Raw genomic sequence first — 15,207 nt, forward strand, 5'->3', positions numbered from 1 at the left:
CCCCTGAGGGGCTGGCCTCCGGCTGAAGTTTCTGCTGAAGTTCCCATTCGAGAAGCCTGATCCCCTCGCCAACACTCTCAACTTGGCTGCACACTGGCATCGTAACAAAATACTGATGTCTGGGCCTCGCACTCGGTCCATTAATTAAAACTGAATCCTTCCTGGGCAGGCCTGGGCACCTTTATTTTTAGAAGCTCCCCAGGTGATGCTAATAGAAAATCAGGTCGAGATTCACTGCTTCGAAGCCATGAATTAACTTAATTTTTTTTCCTTTTTCATATTAGGATTCAGTAAATTTTGAGTATGAGAAAGGGGGAACAGAGCCCCAGATGTTCCCTTTATCTCTCTGGCCAGTGGAAGTGGCCTTGGGGCTCCCCTGCTGGAGTGTGAGGGGCTGGAGACCTCTGGAGGGGGTCCTCAGGAAGTTTGCTGAGGAACTCCACCTGAAACAGTAATTTCCTGTCTGCGTTGCAATCAGATTTGCCTGAGGATTCTGAGTATTTTGAAGCCTCACTGGACCCCCAGGTCACAAGTGACAGCCTTGGGGCGTGGGCAGGGACTGGACTCTTCCAGAACTCTGAGAAGGGCTGGAAAGATAAACCAGAGAGCCAGAGAGCGTGGTGTGCTTACAGGAGACCCTGTTTTTTAGATCACCTTTGTGTGCGTGCGTGCGTGCGTGCGTGCGTGCGTGCGTGCGTGTGTGTGTGTGTGTGTGTGTGTGTAGGTGGCTTGAGAGGGTTGGGTCACATCCAGCAGTGCTCAGGGGTTATTCCTGAGTCTGTGCTCAGGGATGACCCCTGGCAATAGTCTGGGGACTGTACATGGTGCCAGGGATTCAAACCAGGGTGGCCGACAAAGCATCAAAGTGTCTAACCTCCTAAACTAGCTCTTCAGCCCCAGAAACCTGGTTTTTTTTTTTGGCTTTTTGGGTCACACCCAACGAAGTGACTCAGGAGTCACTCCTGGAGGTGCTCAGGGGACCATATGGGATGCTGGGAATCGAACCTGGGTTGGCTGCATGCAAGGCAAACGCCCTACCCGCTGTGCTATCTCTCCAGCCCCCCACAGGAACCTGTTTTAACCCCTGGTGCTACATAGTTCCCCAGCACCCCTGGGAGTGACCTCTGAGCACTGCTCAGTAGGAGCCCGCCAGCCCCTGGGTGGGGCCCAAAAACATCAAAACAAAAGTTTATGACTCCCGGTGATTTCAAGGTGCTCACAAGTTCTGACCTTCTGACTCAGGATTGGCTGCATGTTAGTCCTGATGTTGGACAAGTCTGTGGGATTCAATATCAATGATTTCTAGCCTCTGTACTGTGGGCTGACGCCTGGTCCTGTCCCAGTCCATGGAACGGCAGTTAGTTAATCACAGTTAAGACTGAGGGCTTGCAATCCTCTGACTGGTTGCCGGGTGAAAACTGCTAGTTTCTGTTATCCTTTTTGGAAGGGGGATTGGTTGGGTCACAATTAACTGTGCTCGGGCTTACTCCTGGTTCTGTGCTCAGGGGTCACTCCTGGCAGTTCTCAGGGTACATACGTGGTGCCAGGGATGCCAAGTCAGCCGTGGACAAGGTCAGCACCCTGCTATCACTCTGGTCCTTACCAGTCTTGCTGCCCTTAGAAATCTCTTGTCTTGATTGCCCTGTTTTTATTTTTCATCCTTGTTTTTTTAAATTTGTTTTTGTTTGTTTTCTTTGTTTTGTTTAAAAACACCCTCCAGGGGCCAGGCTATAGTATAGCAAGTGGGGTACTTGTTGACCCCGTTCAATCCCTGACACTCATAAGGTCCCCTGAGCCCCTCCAGGAGTGCAGAGTCAGGAGTAAGCCCTGAGCACTGCTGGGTGTGGCCCCCAGACCCAACACACAAGCCCTGATGCTTGAGTCCTCCTCAGGCTTACAAGGGAACAACAGGTGCCTCTCCTGTGCATCTGGGCCGGAGCATCAGGGGTCACTCCTGATGGCCAGAAGCAGCCTCCCGGGCGGCCTGAGCACTGGGCCCGGCCCTCCGTCCCTCAATACTCTACCTCCCCCCAGAGGGCAGTGAGGAGGGGTGGGTGATGTTGGCCTGGCCACAGCTGGGGCAGGAGAGGAGCCCTGGGGTCCCTCTGAGTGGGATGCATTGCCCGGCACCCCCGTGACTGTTTGGACTGTCTCCTCCTGGGCCTCTGAAGGCCTGTGGTGCTCTGTTTATTTCAATGATAATGTCAAGTTCCCCATATTTTCCTTTGTAAAGTTAATTGAACAGTTCAATGAATTGAAAAGTTCCAGGAGCAGGGAAAATACGCCCGCCCTGCTATTATCACTGTTATTAAATCTGTAACGAGCGTGTGCGCGGCTGTCCGGCCCTGCCACAGGACTTCGGCACCTGGGCCAGACACTGCCACAAGGACTTGGCAAGGTCTTTTCACACGGCGCTTCCCGGCCTCAGTATCCCGGCGGTGTCATGCTCACATGACTCCTCGGTGGCGAGGAGGAGAGTGACCCCGGGTCTGGGGGGAGCCAGGCTGAAGGTGGGGGCACCTGGGAGCCCCCGGAAGGCCCGTTCGATGCTCCTGTTGGGGTTTTTCCTGCCGGTCGCTCCCTGGGAAGGTGCCAGGTGCCATGGGAAGGTATTGGAGACCTTGGGGAGGCCGTAGGGAGGCCCTGAGCACTCCTTTCCTCTGCTCCCATCAGGGGCTCTCCTGGACCACAGGGGTCTTTCCTGCCAGACTCAGACTCAGCCTTTTCACCTCTGTGACTGTGACCTAGGACCTCACAGGAGTAGGGACCATTGCCCCATGAGACTCCATGCTCTCCTGGGCCTCTGTGCACTGTCCACGCTGGACAAGGGGACTCTGAGAGGAGATGGGTGGGGGGCCCTTGGTCACCCAGAAAAGTGTCCCCAGTGCCTGCCAGGCCAGTTCTGTGCTCGCCTTCCGGCATCTTAGGGACCTCTCCTGTTTCTGAGCCTCTGTGAGGGTATATCCGGTCCTCGCCACCCCCCCAAAGCCGTGGACCTGGGCCACTGGCTATAGAACCAGGGTGAGAGGTAGGAGCGGAGTCCTTCGTGGTTAGGTTGCACCCTGACTCCAACCACGGTCCCGGGCTCTGCCTGTGAGGCGCAGGGAGAGCCGCGGGGCTTGGGGGGGGGACAGAGCGCCTCAGCCCCCCTCCACCACATCGTGTCTTATGTCCCCATACGCTGAGCCCAGAGCAGACACGCCACCGATGTGCGTGGAGGGTTAGTGAGCAGAGGGCCTTGACGGCAGAGTGGACTCAAGGAGTCGTGAGCACTCCCTGCCCTGCCTGGTGCCAGCTGCTGACTTGCCAGGCGGCTTTCCCTGGGTGCCTCGGCCAGTCCCCGGAGCTCCCTGCCCAGTGATGCCCGCTCCCAGCCTGGCTGTCCTCAGCCAGGGATGGCGCTGACTCGCTCTGTTGTGCCCAAAGCAGAAAACCCCGAGTTCCGGGACTCAGCACCAGGCCCCGGGTGCTGGCCTCGAGGGTCTGTGTGTGCGTTAACTGGTGAGGACAGCACCTCGATGCCTGGGTCTCCGCCAGCGACCCCTTCCCCTCTGGTGAATGAGCTCTTCCCCTGGGACGTCAGACACCTGAGTGCCAGGGGTCTGGCCGCCCCCCTCTGACTCTCAGGAGGGAAGTGCCCCCTAAGGCAGGTGAGACATGGGCTCTGGGAAGTGAGGGTGGTAGAGAGGGGTCCTACAGTCTCTGTCTCGGGGGCGTTCACCTTCCTGTGAGCCTCAGCCCCAGGGTCCACAGCGTCCTCAAACATGGAAGCCCTGGAGCCATGGCCTGGCCCAAGGAGGGAGAGATGGTGTTTTGCTGCCGGTGTTTTGGATCAAAGTTCTGAGAAACTAGGGGGCTGGAGTGATGATAGCACAGCAGGTGGGGCATTTGCCTTGCTTGCGGCTGACCTGGGTTCGATTCCCAGCATCCCATATGGGTACCTCGAGCACTGCCAGGAATAATTCCTGAGTGCAGAGCCAGGAGTAACCCCTGTGCATTGCCGGGTGTGACCCAAAAAGCAAAAACAAAACAAGACAACCCCCCCCCCAAAAAAAAAAAAAACTAAAGTTCTGAGAAACTAGAGATCTGAGACAGACCAACTCAGACGCCAGCCTCACTCCGCCACCTCCTAGCTGTGTGACTTTGGGGCTGGCTCTCTGCCCCTCTGAGCCACAGGGACTGTTTGGAGGGGACAGGAGTGCCTCAGTCAGTTGCCGTGAGAGATGGCAGGGTGTGGATGGACAGACGCCAGGGAGCTGAGCCTGAGACAGACGCACAGACAGACAGATAGCACGTGGTTAGGGGGTGCTGGTCCTGTTCCCTGCATGGTCCCCTCTGGCCTCTGCTGGGGCCGAGCTGCAGGAAGGGGTTGATCTGTGGGTTTCTCTCTCTCCAGACGAGTGGTGTGAGTGGGGTCAGGCTCTCAAAGGAGCTCTGGCTTCCCGTGGTGGGCCCGGGGGGCTGGAGGCAGGACCTCAGACAAGAGAAAACCCTGGAATCAGCTCCCTGAGGTCAGCCGGAGTTCAGGAGCCCGGGGACTGGCCGGAAGCTCCCGACCGAGGCGGGAGGAATTGGGCCCAAGACAAATGAGACGCTTCCAGGATCAAGGCTTAGCTGGCCTGTCTCAGCCCGGAGCGGAGACAAATGAGGCTGCAGGCTCCAAGGTCGGCCCAGGCTCTGGGGTCCGTCCCGGGGCTGAGGGTGGGAGCCCCAGGCTCAGGCAGCCACCATGAGAGCTGGGCTGGGGTGGCCTCCCTGTGCGTGCTGATGGGTGGGGCAGAGGCCCAGTGGCCTTGGAGAGAGGCAAGGAATCTCAGAGAGACCCGGTCATCCCCCAGGGTCTCTAACCTGGGGACCACGGCCCAAGCGAGGCCAAGTCCCCTCTCCCACCCCCAGCCCTGCTGCAGTGAGGGGCTCGGTCTGTCGGGTTCTCCCTGCGGCCACGAGTCCCTGTTTTATAAACTGAGTCTGACTCGCTCCCTCCTTGGTCCCTGGGGCCTGAAGGACAAGGGCCCGGGGCTCGGGGGTGACATGAGACCCTCCCGTTCCCAAAGAGCGAGAGGAGGCCTCTGACGTGCTTGTGTGATTGGTGGTGGCTGCGTGGGACCTGCCTATGGTGAAGGATTCTAAAATCGAAGGGAAAACGGGGCGGTGATGGACCAGTGACATCATCTGCCCGGGCAAGGGCAGGGCCAGGTCCTTAGCCCCATGGAAGAGCAGGAGGGAGTCGTGGACACCAAGGGGAGATTCATCACAACATGTCAGCCTCCACCCTCAGGACAGCAGCCCTCCTGCTGCTGGGCAGGGAAACACCGTGAAGGAGAGAGAGCGCCTGTCCATCAGAGCGGGGTGGACTCCACATTTAAGGATGACAGATCCGCAGACCTTCCAGACCAAAGGCTCGGGAGCGGCAGCAGCCTGGGTGTGGGTCCGCAGGGCTCTGGACGCTGAGCGCGCAGGTGCTGTGGGCCTGGGATAGGCCGCCTTGGAGTGTCTGAGTGGGGTGTGCTGCGGCCAGAGCTCTGCTTTCAGAAGAGGCTGCAATGCCAAGGAGTCAGCGCAGGCCCCGGTGGGACCCAGGCCTGGCATGGCGAGGCCCTGAGTTTGACCCCTGTGCCACAGGCCCCCGACGCCCCCTTGGAGTCAGGGAGTCGGGCCCCTGAGTGGTGGTGGCCCCTGAGTGCTTCCGGGCTGGAGTGCTGACTCGTCATGCCTGTGCCACGGGATAAGAATGACTCCCCAGGCTGCCTAAGCATGACTGGGGGTTGCCCTGTCACAATCTGGGGCCCAGGAGAGAGTGCAGATGGCCGGTGTGCGGGCTGTGAAGGCGGGAAGCCCAGGTTCAACCCCAGCACCACGTGGGGCCCTCCGAGTACCACCAGGATCAGCCCTGGGCAGCGCCAGGCATGGCCCCCAAGCCCAAACAAACAGAATCCCAGAAACCACAGAGAAAGAAGACAGTGCCTCCCGGAGCCAGGAGGAGCAGCGCTGGTTTATTCTCACCGACCCTCCGTGGCTGGGCGCATACACAGCTTTCCTCTAGTGCCCATCCAGGAAAAAAATAAATAAATAAAAGATGCTCTCAGCCCACCACACCTGCCCCTTCCACTCCCAAGGCCCACGCGGCTCTCCAGAAAGCCCCGACAGGAGTCCCAGCCCGCGGCCTCCGTGCAGATGACAGCAATAACGGCAATGACAGTCATTGCAGCCACGGCACGGGCCCAGCAGGGCTGCCAGGGAGCCTGTGATTGTCCTTGCCTCGCCGGGAAGGCGGACGTGGCTTGCTGCTGAGGGGCCGTGCGCGGCAGGAGAGGGAGCGGCCACACCTCCCGGTGCACACGCAACCAATGCACAGAGCACCCGGACCCGCATAGGCGCTCAGACCCCGCCCCCGACGGGTGCACGGGTCCCAAGCCGGGTCTTCACTCCCACATGGAGTCCATGTCCAGGAGTGCCCCCCCGGGGTGCCTCACCAACATGCCAGGTTGGGGTGCAGTGTTCGTTCCCTGGCAGCTGAGTCCTGGCCGTGCCTGCCTGTGTGTGTGTGGGCAGGTGGGCGGGGGGGGGGGGACTCCACAGCTACACGCTGCTGGCCTGGGCACTGTTGAGTTTTGATCCACTCTGCTTTTTGCTGCCCGTTAGTGTCCACAGTTAAGAATCTGCCTGCTGGGGCTGGAGCCATAGCACAGCGGGTAGGGCGTTTGCCTTGCACGCGGCTGACCCAGGTTCGATTCCCAGCATCCCATATGATCCCCTGAGCACCGCCAGGAGTGCTTCCTGAGTGCAGAGCCAGGAGTAACCCCTGAGCATCGCCGGTGTGACCCAAAAAGAAAAAAAAACACAAAAAAAGAATCTGCCTGCTGGCCTCTCCCACCTGGTTTCGGCTCCGGGAGCCTCAGGCCTTTGGGGGGCTCGCTCCGCACCCCTCTGGGCACGCGGCGGGCTTCCCTTATTTGTCCGCAGCTCTTTGGCGAGTGCTTCTGGACACCAACCCAGGCCGGAGGAGGGATTCGGGGGAACCCAGTGGACGGTGCCATGCTGCCCTGTGGGGTTAGTGCCACACGCCGATGGCTGGTGGGGCTGGCAGCAGCGAGGCCAAACGAGGCGACTGTCTCTCCTATGCATGCGCCTGTGAGGACTGTCGCTTAGGGCCTGGGGACAGAGTGACGAGAATGACCGGCATCCCTTTAGTCTCGGTGTGACCTGTCGCAGCGTTCTCCAAGAGGGGTGATACCCCCAGGGGTGCTGGAACAACTGGGGGAGGTGAGCTGGCATGATCTTGGATACCACTGGGGAACACTTTGATTTTTCACTTCAGGAAGGTAGTTTTTTGGGGGGAGCCAGGGAGATGGTACAGTGGGCAGGGCACTTGCCTTGCTTGAGGCTGACGCGGGTTTGAGCCCCAGCACCCCGCATAGTCCCCGACCACTGCCAGGAATGATCTCCGAGTGCAGAGCCAGGAGTAAGCCCCGAGCACCACCAAGTGTAGCCCCCCCAACAAAGCAAAAGGTAATTTAAAATTTTTTTTTTCTGAAAAGGGGATGGTAAGCCAGATCGGTTCTGGAACATTCATCCTGGAGGAAAGCATCTCTGAGTGAGTCCCTCTTGCCCAGAGAGAGGGGCGGGGTCTGGACACTATGGCAGAAGGCACAGCCGAGCAAAGGCCTGTCCAGGAACAGAACAAAGGCCATGGGGCCCACGGAGTTGGAGGGAGGCCACGAGGCCTTGGATCTGGTCTGGCTACTGACCACTTCAGTGGAGGTGAAAAAACCAAGCGTTCCCCAGTGGCACCCTTGCAGGAGGCCCGGGTTTGAAACCCAGCATGCCATGGTCCCCCCAGGCACCCCCGGATGCAACTCTGAGCCGGAAGGAGGCCCTGAGCATCGCTGGATGTGACCCAAAAGTCTAGAAGCTAAACAAAATAAGTCAATAAGCAGAGAAAAATGAAAAGATCGAATACCTTAGTCCTTTGGAGGTGCATGTGGAGAAGTTAAGTATGGTCTCGGGGGGCATGCCTGAGTTCACTTCTCAGCCCCCAAGTCAGAAACCCCCGGGCCACTAACCACCACTCCCCCAACCAGCCATTCTCTCCTCCGGGGTCCCACCCTCTGCCTTCTGTTCTTCCCCTCTGTGGCGTGTGGCTGCTCCCAGCGCCTCCCAAGAGTCGGCACTGTAGCATGGGTCCTTGGGCCGATCCCTGGGCCAGTGCTAGTGTTCCAGGCTGAGTAATATTCCAGTGATCACCATCAGATGTGACTTGGTGATGGTAAACACAAATACAGCATCAGGTGATTCTGCTGTTGTGCAGACGTCCTGGGGTATTCCTGCACAGTGCTGGATGGTCCAACCTGTTCCCCAGGTCTGTGAAATACTGGCTGTTGTGGTCTGTCCTGGAAAGCCTATACACAGCTCCTGACGCTGAGTGCCGAAGTTGGTTTATTCGTTCTTACTTCCACAAATAACTTGGCTCCCTCCCATGCTTTGAACAGAAGGCCCAAAGATTTTGCGTTCTTTATTTTTTTTTAAATTTTTTTTTTATTATGTTGGTTTGGGCCCACAACCGGCAGTGCTCAGGACTTACTCCTGACTCTGCACTCAGGAATTACAACTGGTGGTCTTGGGGATCATATGGGATGCTGGAGATTGAACACAGGTCAGCCGTGTGCAAGGCCAGCGCCCTCCCCGCTGTAGCATTGCTCCGGCCTGATTTGAGTTCTTTGAAGTCTCACTTTCCACCTGGGGTTAATCTGGGACATGGTCAGGGTCAGGCCGGCGCAGTCTGGGGGTGTATGTAGAATAGGACCATTAACCTCTCTGGGCTCCGTTTCCCCATGGGCGGGGAGGAGGCCAAGAACAGGGAGTCCTCTGGCACTGATTGAGCCCAGAGTCCTAAGACTGAGCCTGTAAATCACCCCCGGCTGGAGGAGCCTTGCTCTGCATCTAAAATGCGCACCGTAAACTAGGCTGACGCGGGCAGCTCACAGAGGCCAGTGGTTTATGGCCGGCATCCCTCCTGATTGGCTGATGTCTGTACTGTGCCCATTGTTAAATATTTGAATATCACCCTGCTATAAACCCGTCTGGGGACGGCCAGGCTGTGTGTCTGAGGTTCCTGCAGAGAGAATGGGCAGGGGTGGGGTGGGGGAAGTGGGTAGGGGGTGCTGCTGTTTGGAGGCTCCCAGCCCTGGGCCCTCACCCCGCACAGTCCACCCAGCCAGCAAGGCTTAGGAACGTGGGGCCGGCTGCTGGACCAGGTCGGTACCCTGTACGTAGGAGGTGTCTTGTTCAGACACTCCAGATGCCCGTGGTTTCTCGGGGAGGGGTTTCCAGGCAACAGAGGGGGAGTGAGGAGCTGAGACAGGGACCTGAGAGAGTGAAGCCAGTGAGATGCAGATCCATCGGTCACCTGTCAGTAGGCCACCCCTTTGGGGAGCTGGGCAGGGTCCCTTGGGGGACAGCCAAGAGCCTGGGCTGAGCGTGGCCTCTGAGCTGTCCCCTGAAATACAAGGCAGTGAGGGGCTCATGTCTCCCTTCCTCCCCTGCCTCCTCCACCCCTACTCCAGGGGCCCTTGGTTCCAGGGAACAGATAGAGCTGGTCCTGCTGGGCAAACCCTACGGGTGTCCCAGGGGCAGCAGGAGCCTGACTGTGGTGGGTGACAGCGTCAGGGCTGAGACACAGGGGACAGGGAGCCAACAGCACCTGCAGTGACGGCTTCCTGCTCCCCCCTCCCCTCTGTAGCCCCCATCCCGGCAACTGTGGAGTGTCCTTACCACCGAAGAGTCCCAGACACTGCACAGGGTCCCCTGAGCCCCACCAGGAGTGAACCCTGAGCACGGAGGCAGGAGTGAGCCCTGAGCACCGCCAGGTGCGGCCCAGAGTGAGAGCAGGTGTGGAAGCAAGAACCTGTCCACGAAGGTTGGCAGCAGCAAGGTGGGAGCAACTCCAGCCCCATCAGGAGTGCGGCACCCACAGACTGAGAGAGCACTCACCTGGAGAGCAGGAACCCGAGTAGAGGCCGGACTTGGGAGCCCAGATCGGACGATTCTATTCATACACAGTCGTGGGAGCAGATTGGCAGCTGCCAGGGGCTTGGGGAAGGAGGGAAGGAGGAGCGGCTGTCTAATGGGGTTGCTTTGCCGGGCCGGAAAATGTCTGGAAACAGTGGGAATGACGGTGCTGTCTGCCGAATGTCGGGTGGGCTACGAGTGCAGCTGGAGAAACCCACCCAGAGCCCCAAGCCTTCCCCGAGCATTTTCTAGGCGGAACTGAGTGTCTGGGGCCAGTGGCCGGTGGGAGAAGGAGCGGAGTGGGGCCCCTGCACCCCACACCATGCGCTGCTCCTGGGGGCGCAGAGCTCGGCTGTGTGAGGAGGGGAGGGGGCCTCTCCCTGGTGTCGAAGTGAGCGCTGGGCCCCGCCCCAGGACCCAGCATTAGGGCCGGGCCTCGAGTGGCAGAACAGCGCCGGGCGGGGGAGGATGTGCCCGGCTGGAAAATTGCGGGGCGTCTTGTCTTAAATATAATATTAAATCGGCACCTTTAATTAGTATGCTTAGAAAAGGTCACCAGCAATTACCTGGGACACAAAGAAGGCGTGAGCAGGCAAGCGCCCGTGAGGAAGCCGAAAAGGACCATTTTGAGCAGCACATAATTGAGGGGAAAATGGATAAAAGTCCGGGAAATTACAGGGTGGGTGACAGCTGCTGATGGCCCCATCCCTGTCCTGCCCAGCGCCCCGCTTCTTGGGGAGGCCTGAGAGCCGTTGGGGATGTCGGGCTGCTCCGACGACCTTGGCCGTGTGGCCTCTCAGAGTCTCTTCAGTCAGTTAGTTGATGGGTTGCCGTCCCCGAACCCCTGTGGTGGGTGGGGGGACCTGAAGGAGTTTGGAGGTGAGAGCTCGGGTCTGGGGGGCCCCAGTGCACCTCAGGAAGGGGCTCTGCGTGCCTCCTACTTTGCACCCAGAACTCCTGGCGCAGCAGCGCTTCCTGGAATCAGGGACGCTGCCAGGACTCCTAAATCTACCGTTTATCTCTTGAAAGATGGGTTAGGTGCAGGGACGTGGTTCAGCATTACAGCACTTGCCCATGTGTGGAGTTCTATCCCAGGAAAGGAAAAATCAAATTTTTGAATTCGATGTTACCTTGTGTTCCCAATCTATCCCAAGATGATTCTAGTACAGGCAGTTGCTAAATGATTTAAGTGGAAGAGACTCGGGGAGATGAGCTGGGTGTGTCGGGGATGCTTATGCCTCAGGAAAGGGCACTGGCCAGGCATCTGTGCGTCTGACACCTGGGTTTCTGTCCTAAGTCTGTTGCTTACCATGAGCCATTGGGAAGTTTGCTAAATGCCTTCAACCAACGAAGGGGGGGGGACCCGCCAAAAGGTCTCCCCTTCCTTCCACGTCCTTCCATCACCGTCTACGCTGCTCCGTCCTGCTCTGCCATGTGATTTTGGAGAAGCTACTTTGCCTCTCTGAGCCATGACTTCCCAATCTGTAGGATGGGTAGAATGATGCCCACCACGCAGAGTGGCCCGGAGGATGTACTATGAGGACCCATGTGAATGGACGTGGACCTGTGTCTGGCAAGTACGGGCCCGGTCGTGGTCCCTGACCTTCCAGCTTAGCATCTGTCTGACAGAGTTCTTGCTCTTGTTTGTTGAGAGTTCGGATGTGTACGGTTAAGGGGACCAAGGTGGGCTCTGTGCCCAGGTGCCGGGCTCTGGATCCAGCCTGGCTGCTTGTGGTGTGGTCCTTAATCACTCCTTGATGCCTTCTCAGTGCAGTGGGGGAGTGTGGTGGCAAGGATTGAATTCTGTGGCACGTTGGGCATTCCTCAGTCCTGGTGAGTGCTCAGAAGGGCTAGGTCTCACATCATCTTAGACATCCCTGTCCTCTTAAAAGTTCATGGGGAGGAGAGAGAGAGGGACGGGGTGGGGGCAAAGACAGAAAGAGAGAGAGGTGCTTGCCATAGAGGAGGTGGGGGTGGGAGAACTGGGGACATTGGTGATAGGGAATGTACACTGGTGAAGGGACGGGTGTTGGAACATTGTATGACTGAAACCCAATCATGAACAACTGTGTAAATTGTTCATCTCACTGTGACTCAATTAAAAAAAATTTTTTAAGTACACGTGGAAGGTCAGAGTGATAGTGAGTGGATGGGGTGTTTTCCTTGCATGCACCAGGCCAGATGGAACCAGGATTCCATTCCTGGACCACATAGGGTCCCCTGAGCACTGCCAGGAGTGATCCACAGTCGGGTGTGACCCAACTTCCTCACCCTCAAAATAAATAAAAGCTTGTGTGGCCAGGTTCGTGAGCGTGCTTTTCTAGGCAATGTTGCTGGAGTTGGAATCCTTCCTTCCTGTCCTTGCTCATCAGAGTTATACAGTAAATGAATCAGTACTGGAGGAAGGAGGAGTGTCTGCCTGGGTCAGATGGTAAGCTCAAGGGGCTGGAGAATAGTGAAGAGGATCCGTCCCCCTTCTAGGGGCAGTGACGGCCTTGAGCAGAGCGGTTTGTTCATCCAAGCCCTGGCTCCCTCTCCCCAGCCTTTGAGAGTTGGTAGGACTGTAGGCATCTATGCAAGAGGGACACAGTGACTTCTGACATCTGACCCCTCCTGGGGTCCTGCCCTCACTGGCAGCCGATGGCTCTGACCTCTTCTGCATGCAACTTGGTGAGCCTGGGCGGTCACCCTGCCCGGAAGCCACTGTGAGTCCAGCAGAAGGGGCGCTGAGCCTGCAGGCCTTCGTAGCTAGGAGGCCACCAACCAGGTCTTTGTCTCCTGGTGAATGGTGAGATCCACCATGATCCCTTTCTTGGCGGACAGAAGCTTGACGTCACCCAGCTTCGGGTGGGACTCCGAGACTGGCTCCATCTTCTGTACCATCTCACCTGAGCTGACCACCTTTCCGGCCTTACCACCAGGCCACCTTGAACGAGCACCAGGTTTTGCAGACGACTCAGAATTAGAAAGAGCGCTTTCATTTGCGAAAGACAAACATCCGAATTAACTGACTTGGGCGAAGAAAAAGGGGCAGGGTAGAGAGATGAGCTCACGTCACTGCAGAGTCCAGGGATGGAGTCCCAGGCCCAGCTGGCTGCCCACCTCCGGCCATGGGGACTCCTCTGTGGGCACTGCCTGACGCTACCTTCCCCCTGCTGGCCTCCTTGAGGGGCAGGCTTCCTGTGTGGTGCCACGCCGATGCCAGCAGCGCCCGCTGGGAGGGACTGCGGCCTCTTTCCTGGCAGTTCCCACGGACGACCCCGCCTGGCTTTGAGGGGCTGGTTTGGGTCACGGGCTCTTCTCTGAGAGGAGGAAGGAAGGGCTGGGGGCGTCCCCTCTTAGGGAAAGAGGCTCGTGCCCAGGGTAGGGTCAGGAGGAGGGGCAGGCTCCTGTCCTGATGCCGGCAGGGCCCCGCCTGCCCCGACGACGACGTGTCCATGCACACAGCGTGTGCCTGGGCTGCGGGGTGCTGGGTTCTCAGGGGGCGGAAGTGACCCCCCTATCTCTGTCCTCCAGGTTCCTCCGTGACCCAGCTGCTAGCACGAGACATGGACAACGACCCGCTGGTGTTTGGTGTATCTGGGGAAGAGGCGTCTCGCTTTTTTGCCGTGGAGCCCGACACGGGTGTGGTGTGGCTCCGGCAACCGCTGGACAGAGAGGTGGGTCTGCCCGGACCCGAGGGAAGGGGGCGCACCCCACCCAGGGCCTCCCCCTGAGCTGCACCCTGACCCCGGGCCACGGTTCTCGCTCCTGAACGCTGCCCTGTTCCAAGGCAGCGCTGACGTCTATACGTGCAGGGGGTTGCTGGTGGTCTTCAGGAAAGGGTTGACACTGGGTCGGCAAGAGATCCCCTGGCTCCGGGCTTTACCTCTGTAGATTGAGGACCCCCACGGGCACCATAGGTCTACACCTGCCCCGGTAAACGGGTCCTGAAGGGACATTCTCCACACACATTCTCCCAGTAGCGTTTAGCAGAAAGAGTTTGCTCCAGGGCAGGAGAGAGAAGTGGCTGGAGTCTCACAGTCAGCGGGGAAGGTGCTGGCCATGCATGTCGCTGACCCTGATTGGATTCCCAGCACCTCAGAGGGTCCCCCCAGAACAGCCAGGAGTGTGGGCAATGCCAGGTGTGGCCTAAACACAAAACCAAAGTTAAAGGGTTTGGAGCAAGTCCCAGCTGGGTCCTCCCTGCCCCTTTGGGGAAGCGACCACAGATGCATCTAGCTGAGGGTTGGAGGCCGCCCCGGTCAGAACCCAGGCTCGGACCCGCGGCTCCCCTCCAAGGCGCGCTCTCCGTTCCGTGGGGACCCCTTTGGGGCCCAGTCCCCGACTCCGCCAGGGCTCAGCCTGCCCTTCTAACGCTTCCCTCCGCTTCCTTGCAGACCAAGTCTGAGTTCACAGTGGAGTTCTCTGTCAGTGACCACCAGGGGGTGAGTGTCGGGCGGGGAGGGCGGTGTGGGCGGGGTCGGGGGAGCAGAACCCAGGCCAGCAGCGCTAACTCCCGGCCGCCCCCCTGCCAGGTGATCACAAGGAAGGTGAACATCCAGGTCGGGGACGTAAATGACAACGCACCCACGTTTCACAACCAGCCCTACAGCGTGCGCATTCCTGAGGTAGGACCCCCGGGCTCGCGTGGGGGGCGGCAAGGGCCCACCTGGGAGCAGGGGACCTGGGGAAGGCCAGCCCGTCACTCAGCCCGGGCAGAGGTGGTGCAGGGGTGGGGAGGGGAGGGCCTGTGTGCTGGCCAAGGTAGGGGCCAGGGGCCGCCTCCCGCCTTGGTTGACGCTCACAGTTCTAACTGGAGTCTGGGGTGGGCTGGGTGCTGGGAAAGAGGACAGGGCACCTGTTTTCTTACATTCATAGCCAGCGTGGGCCTTGGAGGCTGGACAGGCCAGACCAACCCGTAGACTCCAGCTTTGGGGGGAAATGAGCCCCTCTCCCCGTCAACGCAGGGCAGAGGTGGCCCCTGGAAAAGGCTCCCCCACTTCAGCCCTGGGCAGCGCTGCCGTCTCCTTGGGCTTTGGGCCTGTTGGGTTTTCCGTGTACACTGAGCGTGTTTGCATGAGTGCATGCGTGTAGAACCAAGCCAGTGCTGGTAATTGAGAAGTACAAATTATTGCATTACGAACGGTTCGTTAATAAGCTGGCCGCGGCTCCCGGCGGCTGCAGGACTCTCACGCACTCTCTCCCGGGCCGGCTGAT

At 58.8% G+C, this 15,207-nt stretch overlaps 1 protein-coding gene across 1 annotated transcript in view; it reads left to right on the top strand.

Annotated features, from left to right (window-relative positions):
* The window catches only part of LOC130022617 (cadherin-23-like), a 320,780-nt gene that overhangs the window by 94,556 nt on the left and 211,017 nt on the right, over nucleotides 1–15,207 (top strand). The window contains exons 4-6 of the mRNA XM_056113382.1: nucleotides 13,525–13,667; nucleotides 14,388–14,435; nucleotides 14,526–14,618. Coding sequence (XP_055969357.1) covers nucleotides 13,525–13,667; nucleotides 14,388–14,435; nucleotides 14,526–14,618 — 284 coding nt within the window. The remainder of the gene's footprint in view (nucleotides 1–13,524; nucleotides 13,668–14,387; nucleotides 14,436–14,525; nucleotides 14,619–15,207) is intronic.

The sequence above is a fragment of the Sorex fumeus genome, unplaced genomic scaffold (genome assembly GCF_029834395.1).
Source record: "Sorex fumeus unplaced genomic scaffold, SorFum_2.1 ptg000020l, whole genome shotgun sequence".
NCBI lineage: Eukaryota > Metazoa > Chordata > Mammalia > Eulipotyphla > Soricidae > Sorex > Sorex fumeus.